Source organism: Neophocaena asiaeorientalis, unplaced genomic scaffold (genome assembly GCF_003031525.2).
Source record: "Neophocaena asiaeorientalis asiaeorientalis breed wild unplaced genomic scaffold, Neophocaena_asiaeorientalis_V1.1 scaffold461, whole genome shotgun sequence".
NCBI classification, from domain to species: Eukaryota; Metazoa; Chordata; class Mammalia; order Artiodactyla; family Phocoenidae; genus Neophocaena; species Neophocaena asiaeorientalis.
Genome location: NW_020173230.1, coordinates 3,974,133 through 3,989,183, shown reverse-complemented (window position 1 = coordinate 3,989,183; position 15,051 = coordinate 3,974,133). Strand labels below are relative to the sequence as shown.

The window sequence follows — 15,051 nt, the reverse complement described above, 5'->3', positions numbered from 1 at the left end:
GGGTTTATCCGTCCCAGAAGTGTGACATCTCAGGGTACTCTCGCCAGCACTGAGTACTGAAATTATTTTTACTGCTTTAACAGGCAAAAAAATAATAGGCCATTGTTTTAAATTTGTATTAAAAACAACATGTCTAGCAAAGTAGAACATTTCTTTGGTGTGTTTGTGTGCAGTATTCGTCTTTCCCATCTCCGTGGGAAGGCTTTCTGACAGTGCCCGGGTGGCCGGCTGCCCTGTAACAAGTCTTTGAAGGTCATGCTCTGCTTACCGGTCATGCGCACCGTGTCAGCTGGTGGAGTGTGGAGGTGCAGGCCCATGCTTCTTGGAAAGCACCTGAAAGTGACGCAGCATGGAACTAGGGTGTGAAGTCCACCCAGTCTCACTGGTCTCCAATCCGTGCCCCTCAGAACGCCTCTGTCCCGCACAACAGCTTCCTGGACCTCTCAGGAAGTAGGAATGGAGGGCAGCCCTTGTGTTCATAAGAGCACCCCACTCTTCTGCGTTTTACATATCGATGGGCAGCGTACGGTCACATTTGGAAAAGGGTTCTGCTGCTTATGAGAGGCTGGAAAACCCATCCAACCGCCTGAGCAGTGGAGCCCAGGAAAGGGGAGGTGACTGTCCCAAGATCACCGAGCATGGAGCCAAGGGTGAACTGCCCAGCTCAGGCCTGGGCCAGGCCACTCTGTATTTCGGTGGGCTTTGGGGGGAGGAAACGGGTCCTCACATGTTGGCAAATTGACAGTCGCCCAGTCTGGGCACCAGTTTAAAAGCCACGCTCGGGGCCTTCTTCCCGGAGGCCGCAACTGTAAGGGATCCATTTGTGTGGTTCCCCTACCTGGAGGCCCACAGTCAGGCAGGATGAGTTCCACTCAGATTCCTGCGTCAGCTCAGGTCTTGTTCTAAAGCTTTTGGAAATCCCCTGGGAATAGAAAGACTCTTGGACACATGCAACTTTTCTCCTTTGTGTGAAACCCCTCTCTGGTAGGACAGTAGCGTCCCTCTGTGCCTCGGAGCCGTGGGGCTGTGCACAGGCGTTTGTGGCTAAATCTGACAAGAGAATGCAAGAGAAGTCAGGATGGTTTTTCTCGTGGTCAAAGTTGTTGATACTTTTTTTTTTTTTTTTTTTAAATTTTGGCTGTGTTGGGTCTTCATTGCTGCGCGCGGGCTTTCTCTAGTTGTGGCCAGTGGGGGCTACTCTTCGTTGTGGTGCACGGGCTTCTCATTGTGGTGGCTTCTCGTTGCGGAGCATGGGCTCTAGGCGCGATGGCTTCAGTAGTTGTGGCACGTGGGCTCAGTAGTTGTGGCACGCGGGCTCTAGAGCGCAGGCTCAGTAGTCGTGGCGCACAGGCTTAGTTGCTCTCCGGCATGTGGGATCTTCCCGGGCCAGGGCTCGAACCCGTGTCCCCTGCATTGGCAGGCGGATTCTTAACCACTGCGCCACCAGGGAAGCCCTTGATACAGTTTTTTAAAAATAACTTCGGTTCGATCATAATAAGTAATATGATCATTGTAGAACATTTGCCAGTACAGAAAGAGGTAAAGAATAAATATCCCATAACTCCATCACTCCTAGTAAAATGTCAGAGTTGTTCCTTCCCACCTTTTAAAAATTAGCTTATTATTAGAACCTGGTGTCACAGACTGGCCGTCTGACCTTGAGTAAATTCTTAATTGCTTTTGGCTTTGGTTCTCACGTCTGTAAAATGGGGATAATCTTTACCTTCAAGGGCAGTTGAGGGTTGAGAGAGCTGGATGGCAAGAGCACCGGACAGAGTGCGTGCCACATAGTAGGTGCTCAGTAAATGGCACACCCGCCCGCTTGAGAGCATATAGTGTATGTGGTTACATATCTGGTATTTTTAACTTGTCAACAGCATTATCCTAGGTCTGAAAGCCTTTTAAAAACATTTTTCAAGACTCGTATTCCATCATTGGGGTGTACCATAATTTATTTAAGAATTCCCTTATTCCATTATCATAAAGTGTTTAGGTTGCCCCCAGACTAAGGCTGTTTTCCCATGGCCAATTAGAATAATAACAATTTTCATAATTAAGAGCACCCTAAATAGGCCCGTCATTAGGAGCCGAAACAAATTAGGTTTTTGAACTGCAGCTTGGGGATGGCTGAGGCTGTAACAGAGAATGGGTGCATTGACACGGCCGCTGCGTGTGCATGGTTGCTGCGTTCCAGGGGAACATCAGTGGGTGTTCTGGGCATCGCGCCAAGTGTGCCCCAGGCGCCTGGAGCAGAAGGTGCTCCTCTCTTTTGGCGTGTGTGTTTTAGACCCTCTGGGATATTAGGCATTTGACGAGCTGCAGCCCCAGCTTTGGGTCAGCCCCAGCTCTGCCCTCAAGGAGTTCCTTTTCTGGGGGGTGGTGAGAGCGGGGACAGATACTGAAACCAGTAAATGCAGTATGTTTGGATAAATGGAGAATGCAGTGAGGACGCACAGGAGGATGGGGTCAGCACTTTCTGTTAAAGGTGTGGCTCAGAGCGGGGTGCTGTGGCTGAGTCTGGAAGGATGGGCATGTTTGCTGGGGGCTTAGGCGCAGAGAGGATGGAAGTCTGGACATGGGCACCAGCAGGATCAATGTCTGGGAGGTGGGAAATGGCTCCGAATTTGATGCATGTGGACAAAAGGTGGAGGCCTTGGTGTTAGTGGGGACAGTGGCTGGTCGTGGAGGGGCCGTGTGCTGTGTCTTTCTCATCTCTGGGTCTCTAGTACCCTGACAGAGCCTGGACCGTCGTGCCTGCGGTCTGTAGGCCAAACACGTTCATGAAGAGCTTAGCTGAAGTTCTTGAGTGTAGTTCTCAGGCTGTTTGGCAGAGTTATCCGAGTTGGTTCATCTGGGGGTGTGTGGACATGCTGGAACATACCACATGCGCTGGTACATGGGAGGCCCCTGCTGCCCGAGAGATGAGTGACGCCTGCCAGGAGGTGCCGGGGGAAAGTCTGGGCTCAGGAGTAATCGGCCCTGAAACCAGTCCTGTGATTTGTACCTGGATGTGGGTCCAGAGGCCTCTAGTTGCAGGCGCTGAGCTTATAAGCTCGCCAGCCATCTCGAGGGCATCCCGGGTCTAATCCTCCATGGCGGGATGTGTGCTTCTGTTGGAGCGGCTGGCAGCTCAGGGGTGGCCCTGGCCCCACTATGTGTGCTCAGAGTTATTGCAGGCCTGACTCATCGCCCGTGTTCTCAGGCCGGGTAGCTCAGTGCCGCCCTGGGCCACCACTGCTCACCTAGACATGAGGGGTGGGAGGTGCTGGGTTGGAGGGGAGCAGGGAAAGGGAGGGAGGCCAAGATTGGCTGATATCGGCTGTGTGCCTGGAGCTGTTCTGGGTGCTTTATACACACCTATCCATCTGAATCCCCTAGAAAAGCACTTAGAATAGAGGTTGATATGTCCACTTCCAAGCGAAATCGGGCTTGGAGGGCTTAGGTGCCTTCACCAGGTGACACAGGAGGGCTTAGAGTGCAGTGGGTATGCGGTGCGTGGGCACCACAGCCTGTGCCTCTTCCCTGTCACCTGCTGCTCCAGCTCTGCCTTCCTTGTGGGGCAGGTGGTACCGGCCTTCTCACTGAAACCCTGCGGGAGTACAATCTCAGGGACAGCAGCGAAAGCCCAGGCAGGGTCCCAGCCTCATTAGTGGCCATGAAAGTGAGTCACCAAAACCACCGGGGCCTCAGTTTTCTCGTCTGCAAAACAGGGACAAAATTCAATGTCTGTACTTAAGGGGATCGTGTGGGCATCGGAGCAGATGATGTGACTGGGAGCCCTGTTGGCACCAGAGCCCTATGTGGACGTAACAGCTGAGGGTGCTCACAGCTTGAGATGCAGGCTCCTCTCTCCCTTCCTCCCCTCCCCCCACCACTTTCCCTTTTCTCCCTCCCCCCTCTCTAAGTAAGTGGGGTGCAGAGAGGCTGAGAGGCTAGAGAGGGCTTAAGCATCCATAGGATTTTAACGTGAGCTTTCCTCGCTAAGAAAATGGGCATTAGAGCCAGCTGATCTGGGTTTGCCCTCTGTGCTACCACTTACCAGTGTATGTGTGACCTTCAATAAGACCTTGACTTCTTTGTTTTCCTGTCCATAAAGTGGGAGAAATACCGCCTTGTCAGTCTGTTTGGCCCCGTTCCTCTCTCACCCTAGGAGCTTCCACAGACCCCCTTTCTTCTTCAAACAGCTGCAGGCACGTAGAGTCTTCATCTGCCTCCATTCAGTCGTGCTTTGAGCTAATCCGTGTATAACACGTGCTACATGACACGGCCTGTGCTGGGGCTGGCGAGGTGGCTGTGGACAAGGCTGGCTCGCTGGGTGTCTGCCTTCTGAGGGGGCAGAAAGACAGGGACCGCCATATGTGTATGTGGGCGTTAGAGTTCTGGTCGGGGCCGTGGAGGAGAAGTTCATGTGACAGATGGCCTGGGAAAACCCTGAGTGATGTAACTGGGCGGGAGTGACTGGGAGAAGAATGTCTTGGGAGATGGGTGTAAAGTCTTTGCAGCTGACCGCTGATCAGCAAGGCCCAGGCCCAGGGAGTGGGGTGCAGGGAGGCCAGAGAGGGAGGGCTTCAGCATCCACAGGATTTTGATGTCTATCTAGGGCCTGCCCTCCGTGGGTTAATGGTGCAGGAAACCAGGGCAGCCTGGAGACCTGGACAGAGCTAGGACCCACCCATGCTTAGAGTCGCAGCTCTGGCTGTCCTTGAGCCCCTGGTCCTTTCTGAGAGAGAGTTTTTTTTTCATCTGTAGCATAGCAGGTGTTAATATGTGTCTCACAAACAAACCTGCTTTGGAAACCTGTGTGGCGTCCTCACAAAGGTATAAGGGGTCATGATGGCCCCAGTCCACAAAGGATTGGGGTGACTCATGAAAATACATATAGTATAAGAGGATACACTTAGTAGTTGGGCCAGAGGGAAATTATCGGTAAAAGGACAGAAGCAGGGCTGATGATTAGCATCCAGAATTCACCCACTGTGTCTTCCTGGACATTTGCAGAGGTAAGGAGGCTGCTTGATTGACTCCGAATTCTTCCTGGCTGCCTGAGCAAAGAGACAGGATTAGGTACTTGGTTCACGATGCCCTGAAGGTATTAGGGAAAAAAGTGACTGCGGAAAAGCACGATTTTTCCCACCCCCCGCACTGAGACTAACTCTGGCAGGGCCACCGTGTGTGTCGGTAACTGCGTGTCTGTCTTGTTTCAGGTCTCCTGGAAGCGCTGGGCAATGAACCTGAGACTGCAGCCCAGAGTGGTCTGAAGCCGGTGGGGAGAACAGAGGGAGTCCTGGGGAAGATGGCCATGGCCCCAAGCCCTTCCCTGGCTCAGGTGTACACCAGCCCAGTGGCAGTGGCCGTGTGGGAATGGCAGGACGGGCTGGGCACCTGGCACCCCTACAGTGCCACTGTTTGCAACTACATCGAGCAGCAGTTTGTCCAGCAGAAGGGCCAGCGCTTCGGGCTGGGGAGCCTGGCCCACAGCATCCCCTTAGGCCAGGCCGACCCCTCACTGGCTCCTTATATCATCGACCTCCCCAGCTGGACGCAGTTCCGCCAGGACACTGGTAAGGCACTTCCTGCCTTGAGTATGTGTCCAAGTGCCTGTTTCGGGCTGGGCGTCGTGCTAGGTGTTGGGGGTCACAGAATTGACTCTCAGTGTTATCCTGCCCCTGAAATGCACACGGTCAGAAGGCGGGTGGTGGGAGTGATAGCAGTGTGAGATGTTCCTTAGTGGTACGGGGTGCCTTGGGAACACAGTGCAGAGGCCGTTCCAGCCCCCTTCCCCCTTGTCTCCCAAACCAGAAATGTCTGCTTCCACCCGCAGGGATTTGAGGGTCTCGCTGGCAGCAGGCAGGCAAGCAGGCTGGCCGGCCGGCATGGGGGTGGCACACCATGCTAGTTAAGAGGGCCTGGCGACGGGTTCCAGCTCCTGTATGAGGGCTGTGCCACATGGGCAAGTTACTTCACTCTCCTGTGCACTCATGTTTCTTTCGTGTGTGTGCGTGTGTGTGCGCGTGTGTGTGTGTGTGTGTGCGCGTGTGTGTGTCTTTTGCTCAGTATTACTGAGAATGGGGCTACCAACTTCTTCCCAGAGCTGTGCACTATCCCTGTAAATCAGTGGTTTTCAGCTGGGGGCAATGTTTGGAGACATTTTTGATGGTCAGGACTATGGGGTGGGGCGCTACCAGCATCTAGTGGGTAGAGGCCAGGGATGCTGCTAAACATCCTACAATGTACAGGACAGCCCCACAACAAAGAATTACTAGCCCAGAATGTCACTAGTGCCGAGCCTGAAGACTCCTGCTCTAATCCCTGTAGCAGCCTCCTCGAGGGTGTGAGGACTCAGGCTTCCAGGCAGTGGATGCAGATAAAAGTCCCTGCCTTCATGATGTTTGCAGTCACTGAGAAAGGCATCGCACAAGATAAATGATTCGAGAACTGTGTATGAGTTAGGTAGCAATGAGTGTTTATCAGGGAATGGATGTGTAAAGCACAGGGAGAGGTCGTTTTGAAGTTTGAGCTTGGGTGGCCTGGTCACCAGGAAGGGCTGGGGATAGATAAGGAGGGAGGGGCAGGTCGTTCAGGGCTTTTCCATCCCTTGAGGGACTTCGACTTTTCTTCTGAAAGGAGGAACCCTGGGAAGATTAGGGCAGAGGAGTGATGTAATCTGATTTGGGGGTTAAGAGTATCCCACTGGCTGCTGAGGTCGGGAGACCAGGTAGAAGGTAATCGCAGTGATCACCTTTTGACAAGTACTGTTGGAAGCATGGCCCAAATTGTCTTTCTCTCCTGAATCGTCAGGTTTGGTTTATTAATATAAGCTAACCACCGGTGTTTGCTAATAGTTGCTACCTGGGAAGTCCAAAGGAATCTAAGTACATCCATGTAAGAGAACTGTGTAACAGTTAATAAAGAGTTTTACAGAGTTTTAGAGACATAATAAATACTTATGGCATAATACATGAAAACAGGAAAATTTTTCAGTATGATTGCCAGCTGCACCTAAACATACATGCCTAGGAGACTAGACGGGAAGGAATATGTTACGATATACGTCGTGTGCTTTCCTCTTGGTGGTTGGATTATGGATGATTTAATTTTCTTCAGACATTTTGTTTTCAGTTTTTTAAGTCAGGCTACATAGGTTTCATCCTTAGGACTATTTTGAGCCACAGCTGGTCTTTGACCTAAGCGTCCAGCATCCCTCACTCCTGCTGAGAAGCGCTGGTCCCTCTCTGCCCCTTGATCCCTTTGATCCACAGTTTCTTTGCATAGAGAGAGCTCTCTACCCTTCACCCCAAATTTGGAGAGAATAGTCAATGCCAGCCTTTAGGTCAGACAGCAGCATGACCATATATACACCGCGATCGTGTTGTTTTATTTTGGTTGTAGGAAAAAGAATTTTTAAACTCCCTTTTTCGGGGAGGTGGTGAGTGGCCAGCAGATGAAGTTTATATGTGCAACGCTCCTTTTAAAACAGGCACCATGCGGGCTGTGCGGAGGCACCTGTTTCCCCAGCACTCGGCCCCGGGCCGGGGCATCGTCTGGGAGTGGCTGAGTGACGACGGCTCCTGGACGGCGTATGAAGCCAGCGTCTGCGACTACCTGGAGCAGCAGGTGGCCAGGGGCACCCAGCTCGTGGACTTGGCTGCCCTGGGGTACAACTACACCATCAACTGTGCCACCCACACGCAGACCAACAAGACTTCCAGCTTCTGCCGGAGCGTGCGGCGCCAGGCAGGGCCCCCATACCCAGCGACCACTGTCATCGCCCCACCGGGCCACACGGGAGTGGCCTGCTCTTGCCATCAGTGCCTCGGCGGCGGCGCAGCCGGCCCCGTGTCAGGCCGCTACCGCCACTCCATGACCAACCTTCCTGCCTACGCAGTCCCCCAGCCACCCCACAGGACCGCCGTTGTTTTGGGGGCCCACCAGACCTTTTCTCCGTACAACAAGCCCTCACTCTCTGGGGCCAGGTCTGCGCCCAAGCTGAGCACCGCCAACCTCTGGGCTGGGGCGCTGCCCTCCCTGGGGAACCAGCCCCTCTACCGCTCCAGCCTCTCCCACTTGGGACCTCAGCAGCAGCCCCCAGGACTGTCCGCTGCTGGCGCAGCCAGGTATCTTGCGTTACGCGGACGGTCGTTTTGTCCACCCGCATGCCTTGTTAGCGGGCTTGGGTTTCTGCTCTTCTTTAGCTGGGAAGACTCCCCCCAAAATGCCCGCAGACTCGGCACCTGCCTCCTCGGCTGTCCCTGCTGCGTCATCCCCTTTGCACATGCTCCAGCGCTGCACGTGTCACGTGGTGCTGAGGTGCCACGCTGTCCACAGCCTTGTGTCCCGGGGAGCCCACCTGACTTCTGGCACTTGAGTGCTGGTAGTTGCCCCATGGGTTAAAACCAGTGATCCTTTCATTGACCCAGGAGAATTGGGCTCTCTGAGCAGTTAAAGATTCTTTTAGCTGTGCCTGTGTGCCACATAGCTGGGGCCGGGTACCTGAGGACATTTCTCTGACTCCATCTATGTGCCTGGCCCTGGAGTCACAGACATGGAAGGTTCAGCCCTCTCCCTGAGCCCACGGCTTCATCCAGGGAAGGCTGTGAGCCCAGCTTTGGTGCTTAAAAGTTGGTTGAGGAGAGAGCAAAGTGCTGAGCGTGTTGGGGGTGGCAGCAGGTGACATAGGGCAGCTGCTGTGCTGGTACAGTCCGTCTCATAGGGCACCCTGAGATGATGAAATGGGCCCCGTCCAGACCAGATGGCACTTTAAAGTGGGGAAACCCCTGAGTGGCCAGTGGTGGGTGCATCTGGGATGCTCAGAGACCTGTCACTGATCAGGGGCCTCATCATCGATTATTATTGAGGGTCTGGGGCCTGGAGAACATTTTGAGAGCTCAGAGCGTTAGCCGGGATGGGGGCAGATTTCTGAGAGAGGGTGGCCTGGGCGGGTGGGGACTGGATGTGTAGGCCTGTGGCCTCCCTGTTTCCCAGGGAGTCAGCCTCTCGGTGCCACATCACTCACCCAAGCCCGCCCGCCAGCCCACCTGACCACAGGGAGGGCTGAAGCGTCCCAGTGTGGCCGAGACCTCCTTGGCAGCTTCTCAGGCCTCTAGTATTTCTTCTACTTAGGTTTCAGAGGACCCTTCCAGCTTCGGTAAGACAGTGACAGCTGTCACTCACCAAGCACGTGTTATAGCCGGGCCCTGTTCAGCAGGCTGTGTGGGAGATTTCGTGAATCCTCCCAATGGCCATATGGTAGGGGATGTCCCCAGCTTACAGGGGAGAACATGGAGGCTGACAAGGTTGGCAGCACAGCCAGGAAGTGGCAGAGCTGGGATCAAACCCAGGCCCCTTGTGGGGCATGTGGAGTTTTTTTTTTTTGAAAAAAAAATTTTTTAATAATTTTTTTTTTGTATTTTGGCCATGCTGCATGGCATGTGGGATGGTTCCCCGACCAGGGATCAAACCCAGGCCTCTACAGTGAAAGTTCTAAATCCTGACCACTAGGCCACCAGGGAACTCCCCAGGTGGAGTTCTTGAAGCTGTCTAAAAGGCAGAGTGAGAGGAAGGCAGAGGGCGTCCTGAGGGGTGTGCGCAGAAGCCGCCAGTACACGGAGGAGGGGATGGGCCCCCTGGGTCCGGGTGTCTTCCTACGTGTCCTCCAGGAGTTGGGGCACGTGGATCTGAGATCTCTCTGGGAATGGGGAGCACAGGGAGGTATGGCCTGGGCCTTCTCTGTGGGCTTGCACAGAGACATAAGCAAGCTGGGCTCCATGCCAACCCAGTCCCTCCCAGTGCTCTGTGAGGCCCCTCCCATTGCTCTGTGAGGCCCCTCCCAGTGCTCTGTGAGGCCCCTCCCAGTGTTCTGTGAGGCCCCTCCCAGTGTTCTGTGAGGCCCCTCCCAGTGCTCTGTGAGGCCCCTTCCAGTATGTGAGTCAGTCTGTTCTAGAGAAAAACATGTCACGTTTGCCAGCCCAGAAGGATTATCAGCAAGGTTGGAGCTGCTTTTATGACTAGGTCGGCTTTGCATAGCCTCCTGGGGCTTATGTTCTTACAAATTAACTGGCAAGTTTCTAGCTGGTTCTAGAGCTGGGATGCTGGGATTGAGCCAGGCGACTTCATGGGCTTTGTTGCTTTCTTTTGGTATGGGGCGCCCATCAGTCTCCCCTGATATTTCTTTGGTCTCCCCTCCCCAGCCTGAGAGCCCAAGAGGCTACTGAGGTGGGTCCCGTCAGTGCCATCCAGGCCAGTTATAGGATGGAAGGCTGCCGGGCCAGACGGCCTTACCTTTGCTGCTGAGTCGTGCGTGTTGCCGCTTACCCTGCTGCCCTGCGTTGTAAACCAGGAGGGAGCTGGGCCAGCAGGCTCTGGCAGGTGAAACAGCCTCAAAGGGACCTGCCGCCTGAAGGGGGTGTTCACCTTGACCTCCTGCAGCTCTTCAGGAGCTGGGAGGGGTGACATTCACTCGCAGGGGCCAGTGTTCTCCTGTCTAATTTGTAGTGTGGTTCTCTGCAGTTAACCCTTCTCTAATGGCTGTTGTAGAGCCAGAGGGGGTTTAATAAATCCCTGACCTCTTAACCCAGCAGGGCCAGAAGGATTTGAAAACACCTGGCACCTTAGTCTTCTAGCGGCTGTGATATAGTTCTCAAAGCCAAGTGAATGGCAGCAGCAACAGGTGAAGGTTACTGCGTGTGTGGAGGAGAAAGTGTTTACTGGTAGCTGTTGGGAAGGACATGTGAGTCAGTGAAATCAAAATTTGTGGAACCCATGTGGTTTCTTTTTTTTTTTGTAACCCACATAGTTTCAAATCACTTTTGCTCAATCTGGGTAAAACCTTGGCTGACTGATTTGCCTGTTGCCCCAGGAGCCTTTCCGAGTAGGCAGTAAGCCATCGAGAAGACACGTGATTTGTCACTGAGCCACTGGGTTTAAGTAAATTTCCTAGTAGCTGAAGTTTATCCCTTTAAGCACCAAAACTTGTGTTTCAGTGATGTTGGATGGAAGACTTTCCAAAATGTGTCACGCACAGATTCTGTAATAGAGGGTGTGCCGGCTGGTTTAGCATTCTGATGGCTCGGGGTGGTGATTAGGACCAGCCCTCCATTGCAGCTTTGGTGTGGCTAGGCCTCGGGGAGCTTAGTCCCTGCACTAACCCGGCCTAGGAAAACGGCTCTCAGCTTGCTTTCGTCAGCTCTGTTCTTGCTGCTGCTGTTTTCCCAGCCTCTGAAAGCACCCCACTCCCTCCCAGTATCGGCCAGGCTCTTCAGACTTGTGGGATTGGGGTCCTGGGTTCCAGTGGGTCCTTGCCCCTGACTCGCCGTAGGCCCTCGGCTGCACTCTGTTCTCTTTCCGCGTCTCTCTTTTCCTCTCTGAAGGTTACAGAATTGGGTCAGTTTCTGAAGTTTCCTTTTGCTCTGATAGGGCTGTGGTTTTCCGGACTTGCTGAGGGCCCTGCAGCCCTCCCGGAGCCACCTGGCTCCGCTCAGACCTAGGAAACAGTGGGCACTTGGACCGAGCTGCAGATGGAGCCTCGCAGACACCCTGGGGGCCTTTGGGAATTGTTCGCATCTTACAGAGAGAGAAAGTAAAGCTCAGAGGACTCGACATGCACCAAGGCACCCAGCTGTTAAGCGCTGCGGGGACTGGAAGGGGGTCACCAGGTTCCACATCGTACGCTTCTTGTACTGCACATGCTCAGAGGTTCCCCGGTGGGTGGCAGCTCGTGGGGAGCTGGAAGAAGGCTTTGTGTGCCTCACTGTCCAGCCTTCTAGCTCTGCCCCCTGTTTGGGACTGTCCAGTCCTGTCTGCGGAGAAGACTAGAAATCTTCCTGTCTCGTGTTCCCAGCTCCACTTGGAAGCTCCTGGAGACGGTCCCAGACAGGCAAGGCAGGGAGGGCCTAGTAGGTAGAGCCAGGAACCCAGCAGGTGGGACGGGTGCATGAGGCAGGTGAGAGGGAACTCTCGGAAGGGCACTTCATGGGCATATGGTGCCCCCACGTCGGGGAACACTCTGCCAGTTTGAGCCCTTTAGAGGACGGTGCAGGGAGATCAGCGACCTCTGAGGTTCTGTCCATCCCTGAGAGTCCCCATCTTGGGACCCACTGGACCCTTTTACTGCTCTGTTCCTTCTGATCACAGCAGAGAAATGCATGGGGGAGGAGCTGGGGAAGGTCGCAGGGCAAGTGACAACATCGTGAGACCCCTAAGCAGATTGAACTTAGCCATGGTTCCTGGTCCCAGTTCCAGGGTGAGCTGCTCATTGGAAGCCTTACTGCCTGTCTGCTTTCTGCTCTAGAACCTAGGCCTTCTCCCTCAGATACGTGCCTCTCACCAGCAAGGAAGGATCCCGCTTCTCAGACCCCTGCTGGGCCAGTGATGCCCACTGAGTAGCCCAGTGCAGTGGCAGAGCCAGGCTTCAGCTTTCCAGCTTCCTGGCTATGGGCTGAAGCTTAGTGCTCCCTGTCGGGTTAGCTTGGGAGATGAAGGATGCCTCCAAGGGCTGTATCTTCTCAAATTCTTCACTTCTAGAACCTGAGAATTGAAGAAACAGGCTCAGGAAGGTGGCGCCACGTGGGGCGTGGCTTCAAATTAAACGGAGTTTAGCGGGGCCAAAACCTTAGCCCTAGTGTCCTACACACCTAACCCCCTCCCCCCCACCTCCCACATCATCAGAGCGCCCTGATCCAGTTCCATTGTCCTCTTGGGGCTGAGGGTAGATAAGGGTGGCAGGAAGCGTGGCCGCACAGGTTATTCTGTTTGGGGAGAATAGTCCAGAAATGAAAACCAGTACCAGCCAGTGTGAAATTTTCTGATTTGGGTCAGAACCAGCAGCTCCCTATTGTGTCCACCAGTGGGACCCGTGACCCCAGACCAGCAGTAGGGAAGGATCTGGGCAGCTTCCAGAAGCATTTGCCGTAACCAGGTGGTTGCTGGTTTGCCGACCGTTGTAAGGGTGGCACAGCAGATTGGAGGCGTCCATCGTTTCCTGAGCGCCTTCCCAGCTCCTGGATCCAGGCTGGGCCCAGTGGAACAGAGAGGAACATGCCCAGGGCCTGTCCTTGGGGAGCTCCAGTGGAGGGACTGCGTGGAAGGGTTTCAAAACCCTTCCCACTGCGTCACCTTGAACATGGGCAGTGCTGGATTGGAGGACGCAGTCACCGGGAGGGGGAGGAGGTAGCAGGCATGGCGGGCCATCTACGCCAGCTGTCCCCAGGGCAGGGCTCCCTGAAACCATAATGGCACGGGTTTATTACCGTTTAAAAATATAACGGCTTAAAACCAAGTGAGAGACCTGGAATTAGTCACTGTGGGAAGCAAGACCTTCATTGAAAAAAAAATTTCCTGTAGTTTGAACTAATTTGGGATTTGCAGAAAAGTCACAGAAATAGTACAGAGTTTCCCCACCGCCCTTACTTGACTTCTCGTGTTAACATCTTTCGTAAACATGGTGCGGCTCAGAACCAGAGAGAGGCTCACCACTGGTGCAGGACTGTTAGCTAAAGACTTCTCCCACTTTCATCGGTGTTTCCTCTGCAGTTGTCTTTCTGTCCCACGATCCCACTTTGCATCCAGTTGTCATTTCTCCTCCTCCACCTGTTCCTCCTCCTGTGGCCTCCTGTCGAATGGCCCTTAATTTGGGTTCGTCAGACGTTTTCTCATGACTGGACTGAGGTTATGCTGTTTTGGCAAGAACCACAAGAGGGGTGTTATTTCCTTCTCAGAGCGTCTTCTCTTGGGGTTCCTGATGTTGGTTGGTCCTATTACTGGTGGTACTGGTCTGGACCACTCAGAGTGGTTTCTGCTGGACTTCTGCTCTGCAGGGAGCCACAGAGCCCTCCTTTTGATGAAGCTGGTGAGTTCATAATTCTTTTAGGTTTGTCTTCAGAGTCTCTGATTGTCCAGGAGAACGTTTTTTGACAGCCAAAGCTTCATTCTCGATACCTTGTAAAAAGATGAGGTTCATCCCCAGCAGTGTTCTTTCGTGTCGCTGCCCCCTCCCTGCCTACGGTTCCTTCCCCTCCCCAAGGCCCAACTTGGAGTTTGACTTTTGTCGCTTGATTTTCACAGGGGAAGTGATGGCGGGCCGGCCTCTGGCTTAACATCAAGTATTCAGATTCTCTTTCTTGGTTAGTTTGGGTCTGAGAGGAGTGAACATCAGATCTCTTTGCTCCTCCTTCCAGATACTCTTCATCGGGATCTTTTCTTTAAAAAAAGAAAAAAACAGAAGCCCTCACTGTACAGAGGCAGCTGCGGGAAGTGAAACCACAAAGGGGCCTCGGCAGCACCCGTGTCTTCCTCACTCGGTGTTTCTCCGGCTCCTGTTTCTGCTAAGTCGGCTCCGCACATTAAGCTCTGCCCTCTCTTCTCCCCAAGTGCCTCCCTGCCCAGCGGTCCAGTGAGCAGCCCCAGGAGCGTCCCTGCCACGGTGCCCGTGCAGATGTCGAAGCCCAGCAGGGTCCAGCAAGCTCTCGCAGGTAGGCAGGCTGCTCCCTGGTCCAGGTTCCAGAACAGACTGTGTCTGGCAGGACCAGGACTTGGGGGCAGGGGGGAATGCGTGGGGTAGGGGGAGGAGATTGTGGGGCAGGGGTCTTGTTACCCTGTGTGTTCTCATGGAAACCCAGAGAGGCTCCTTGGGGGGCGGTGCCTTTTTTCAGTGATGGTGTATCCCCCAGCGGGTGAGCCTGGGTGCCTGTTCGTTTGTCTCGGTGTTGGGGCGGGGGGGCGGGTCATGCCTAATGACGGTGGGTGCCCTGGTGTGGCCTTTCCCCATCTTTTACGTTTTCACATCGCCTTGAATTATGGTTCAGGAGTCACTTTGCTGTCCCCAAATGCTTTAGGCATTTCCCTAAGGGGGCCCCCTGGGGAACTCATAGAACTCTTGGCTGGAGTTAACATTTTGAGTAAGTGCTTTTGTGTCTCTCTAGACCTTTTGTTAACCTTACACCTTTGAACTGTTATTTTTTTTAATTGATAAATTATTTATTTTGGCTGCGTTGGGTCTTCGTTGCTGCGCGCAGGCTTTCTCTAGATGTGGTGAGCGGGGGCTACTCTTCGTTGCGG

The 15,051-nt window shown here is 53.8% G+C and overlaps 1 protein-coding gene across 6 annotated transcripts in view; it reads left to right on the top strand.

Moving 5' to 3' along the window:
• Positions 1 to 15,051, top strand: part of DTX2 (deltex E3 ubiquitin ligase 2) — a 33,710-nt gene that overhangs the window by 7,175 nt on the left and 11,484 nt on the right. For all 6 annotated transcript variants that reach the window (XM_024745452.1, XM_024745449.1, XM_024745448.1 and 3 more), the window contains 3 exons: positions 5,205 to 5,561; positions 7,478 to 8,114; positions 14,365 to 14,465. In XM_024745452.1, coding sequence (XP_024601220.1) covers positions 5,294 to 5,561; positions 7,478 to 8,114; positions 14,365 to 14,465 — 1,006 coding nt within the window. In that variant the 5' untranslated portion in view covers positions 5,205 to 5,293. The remainder of the gene's footprint in view (positions 1 to 5,204; positions 5,562 to 7,477; positions 8,115 to 14,364; positions 14,466 to 15,051) is intronic.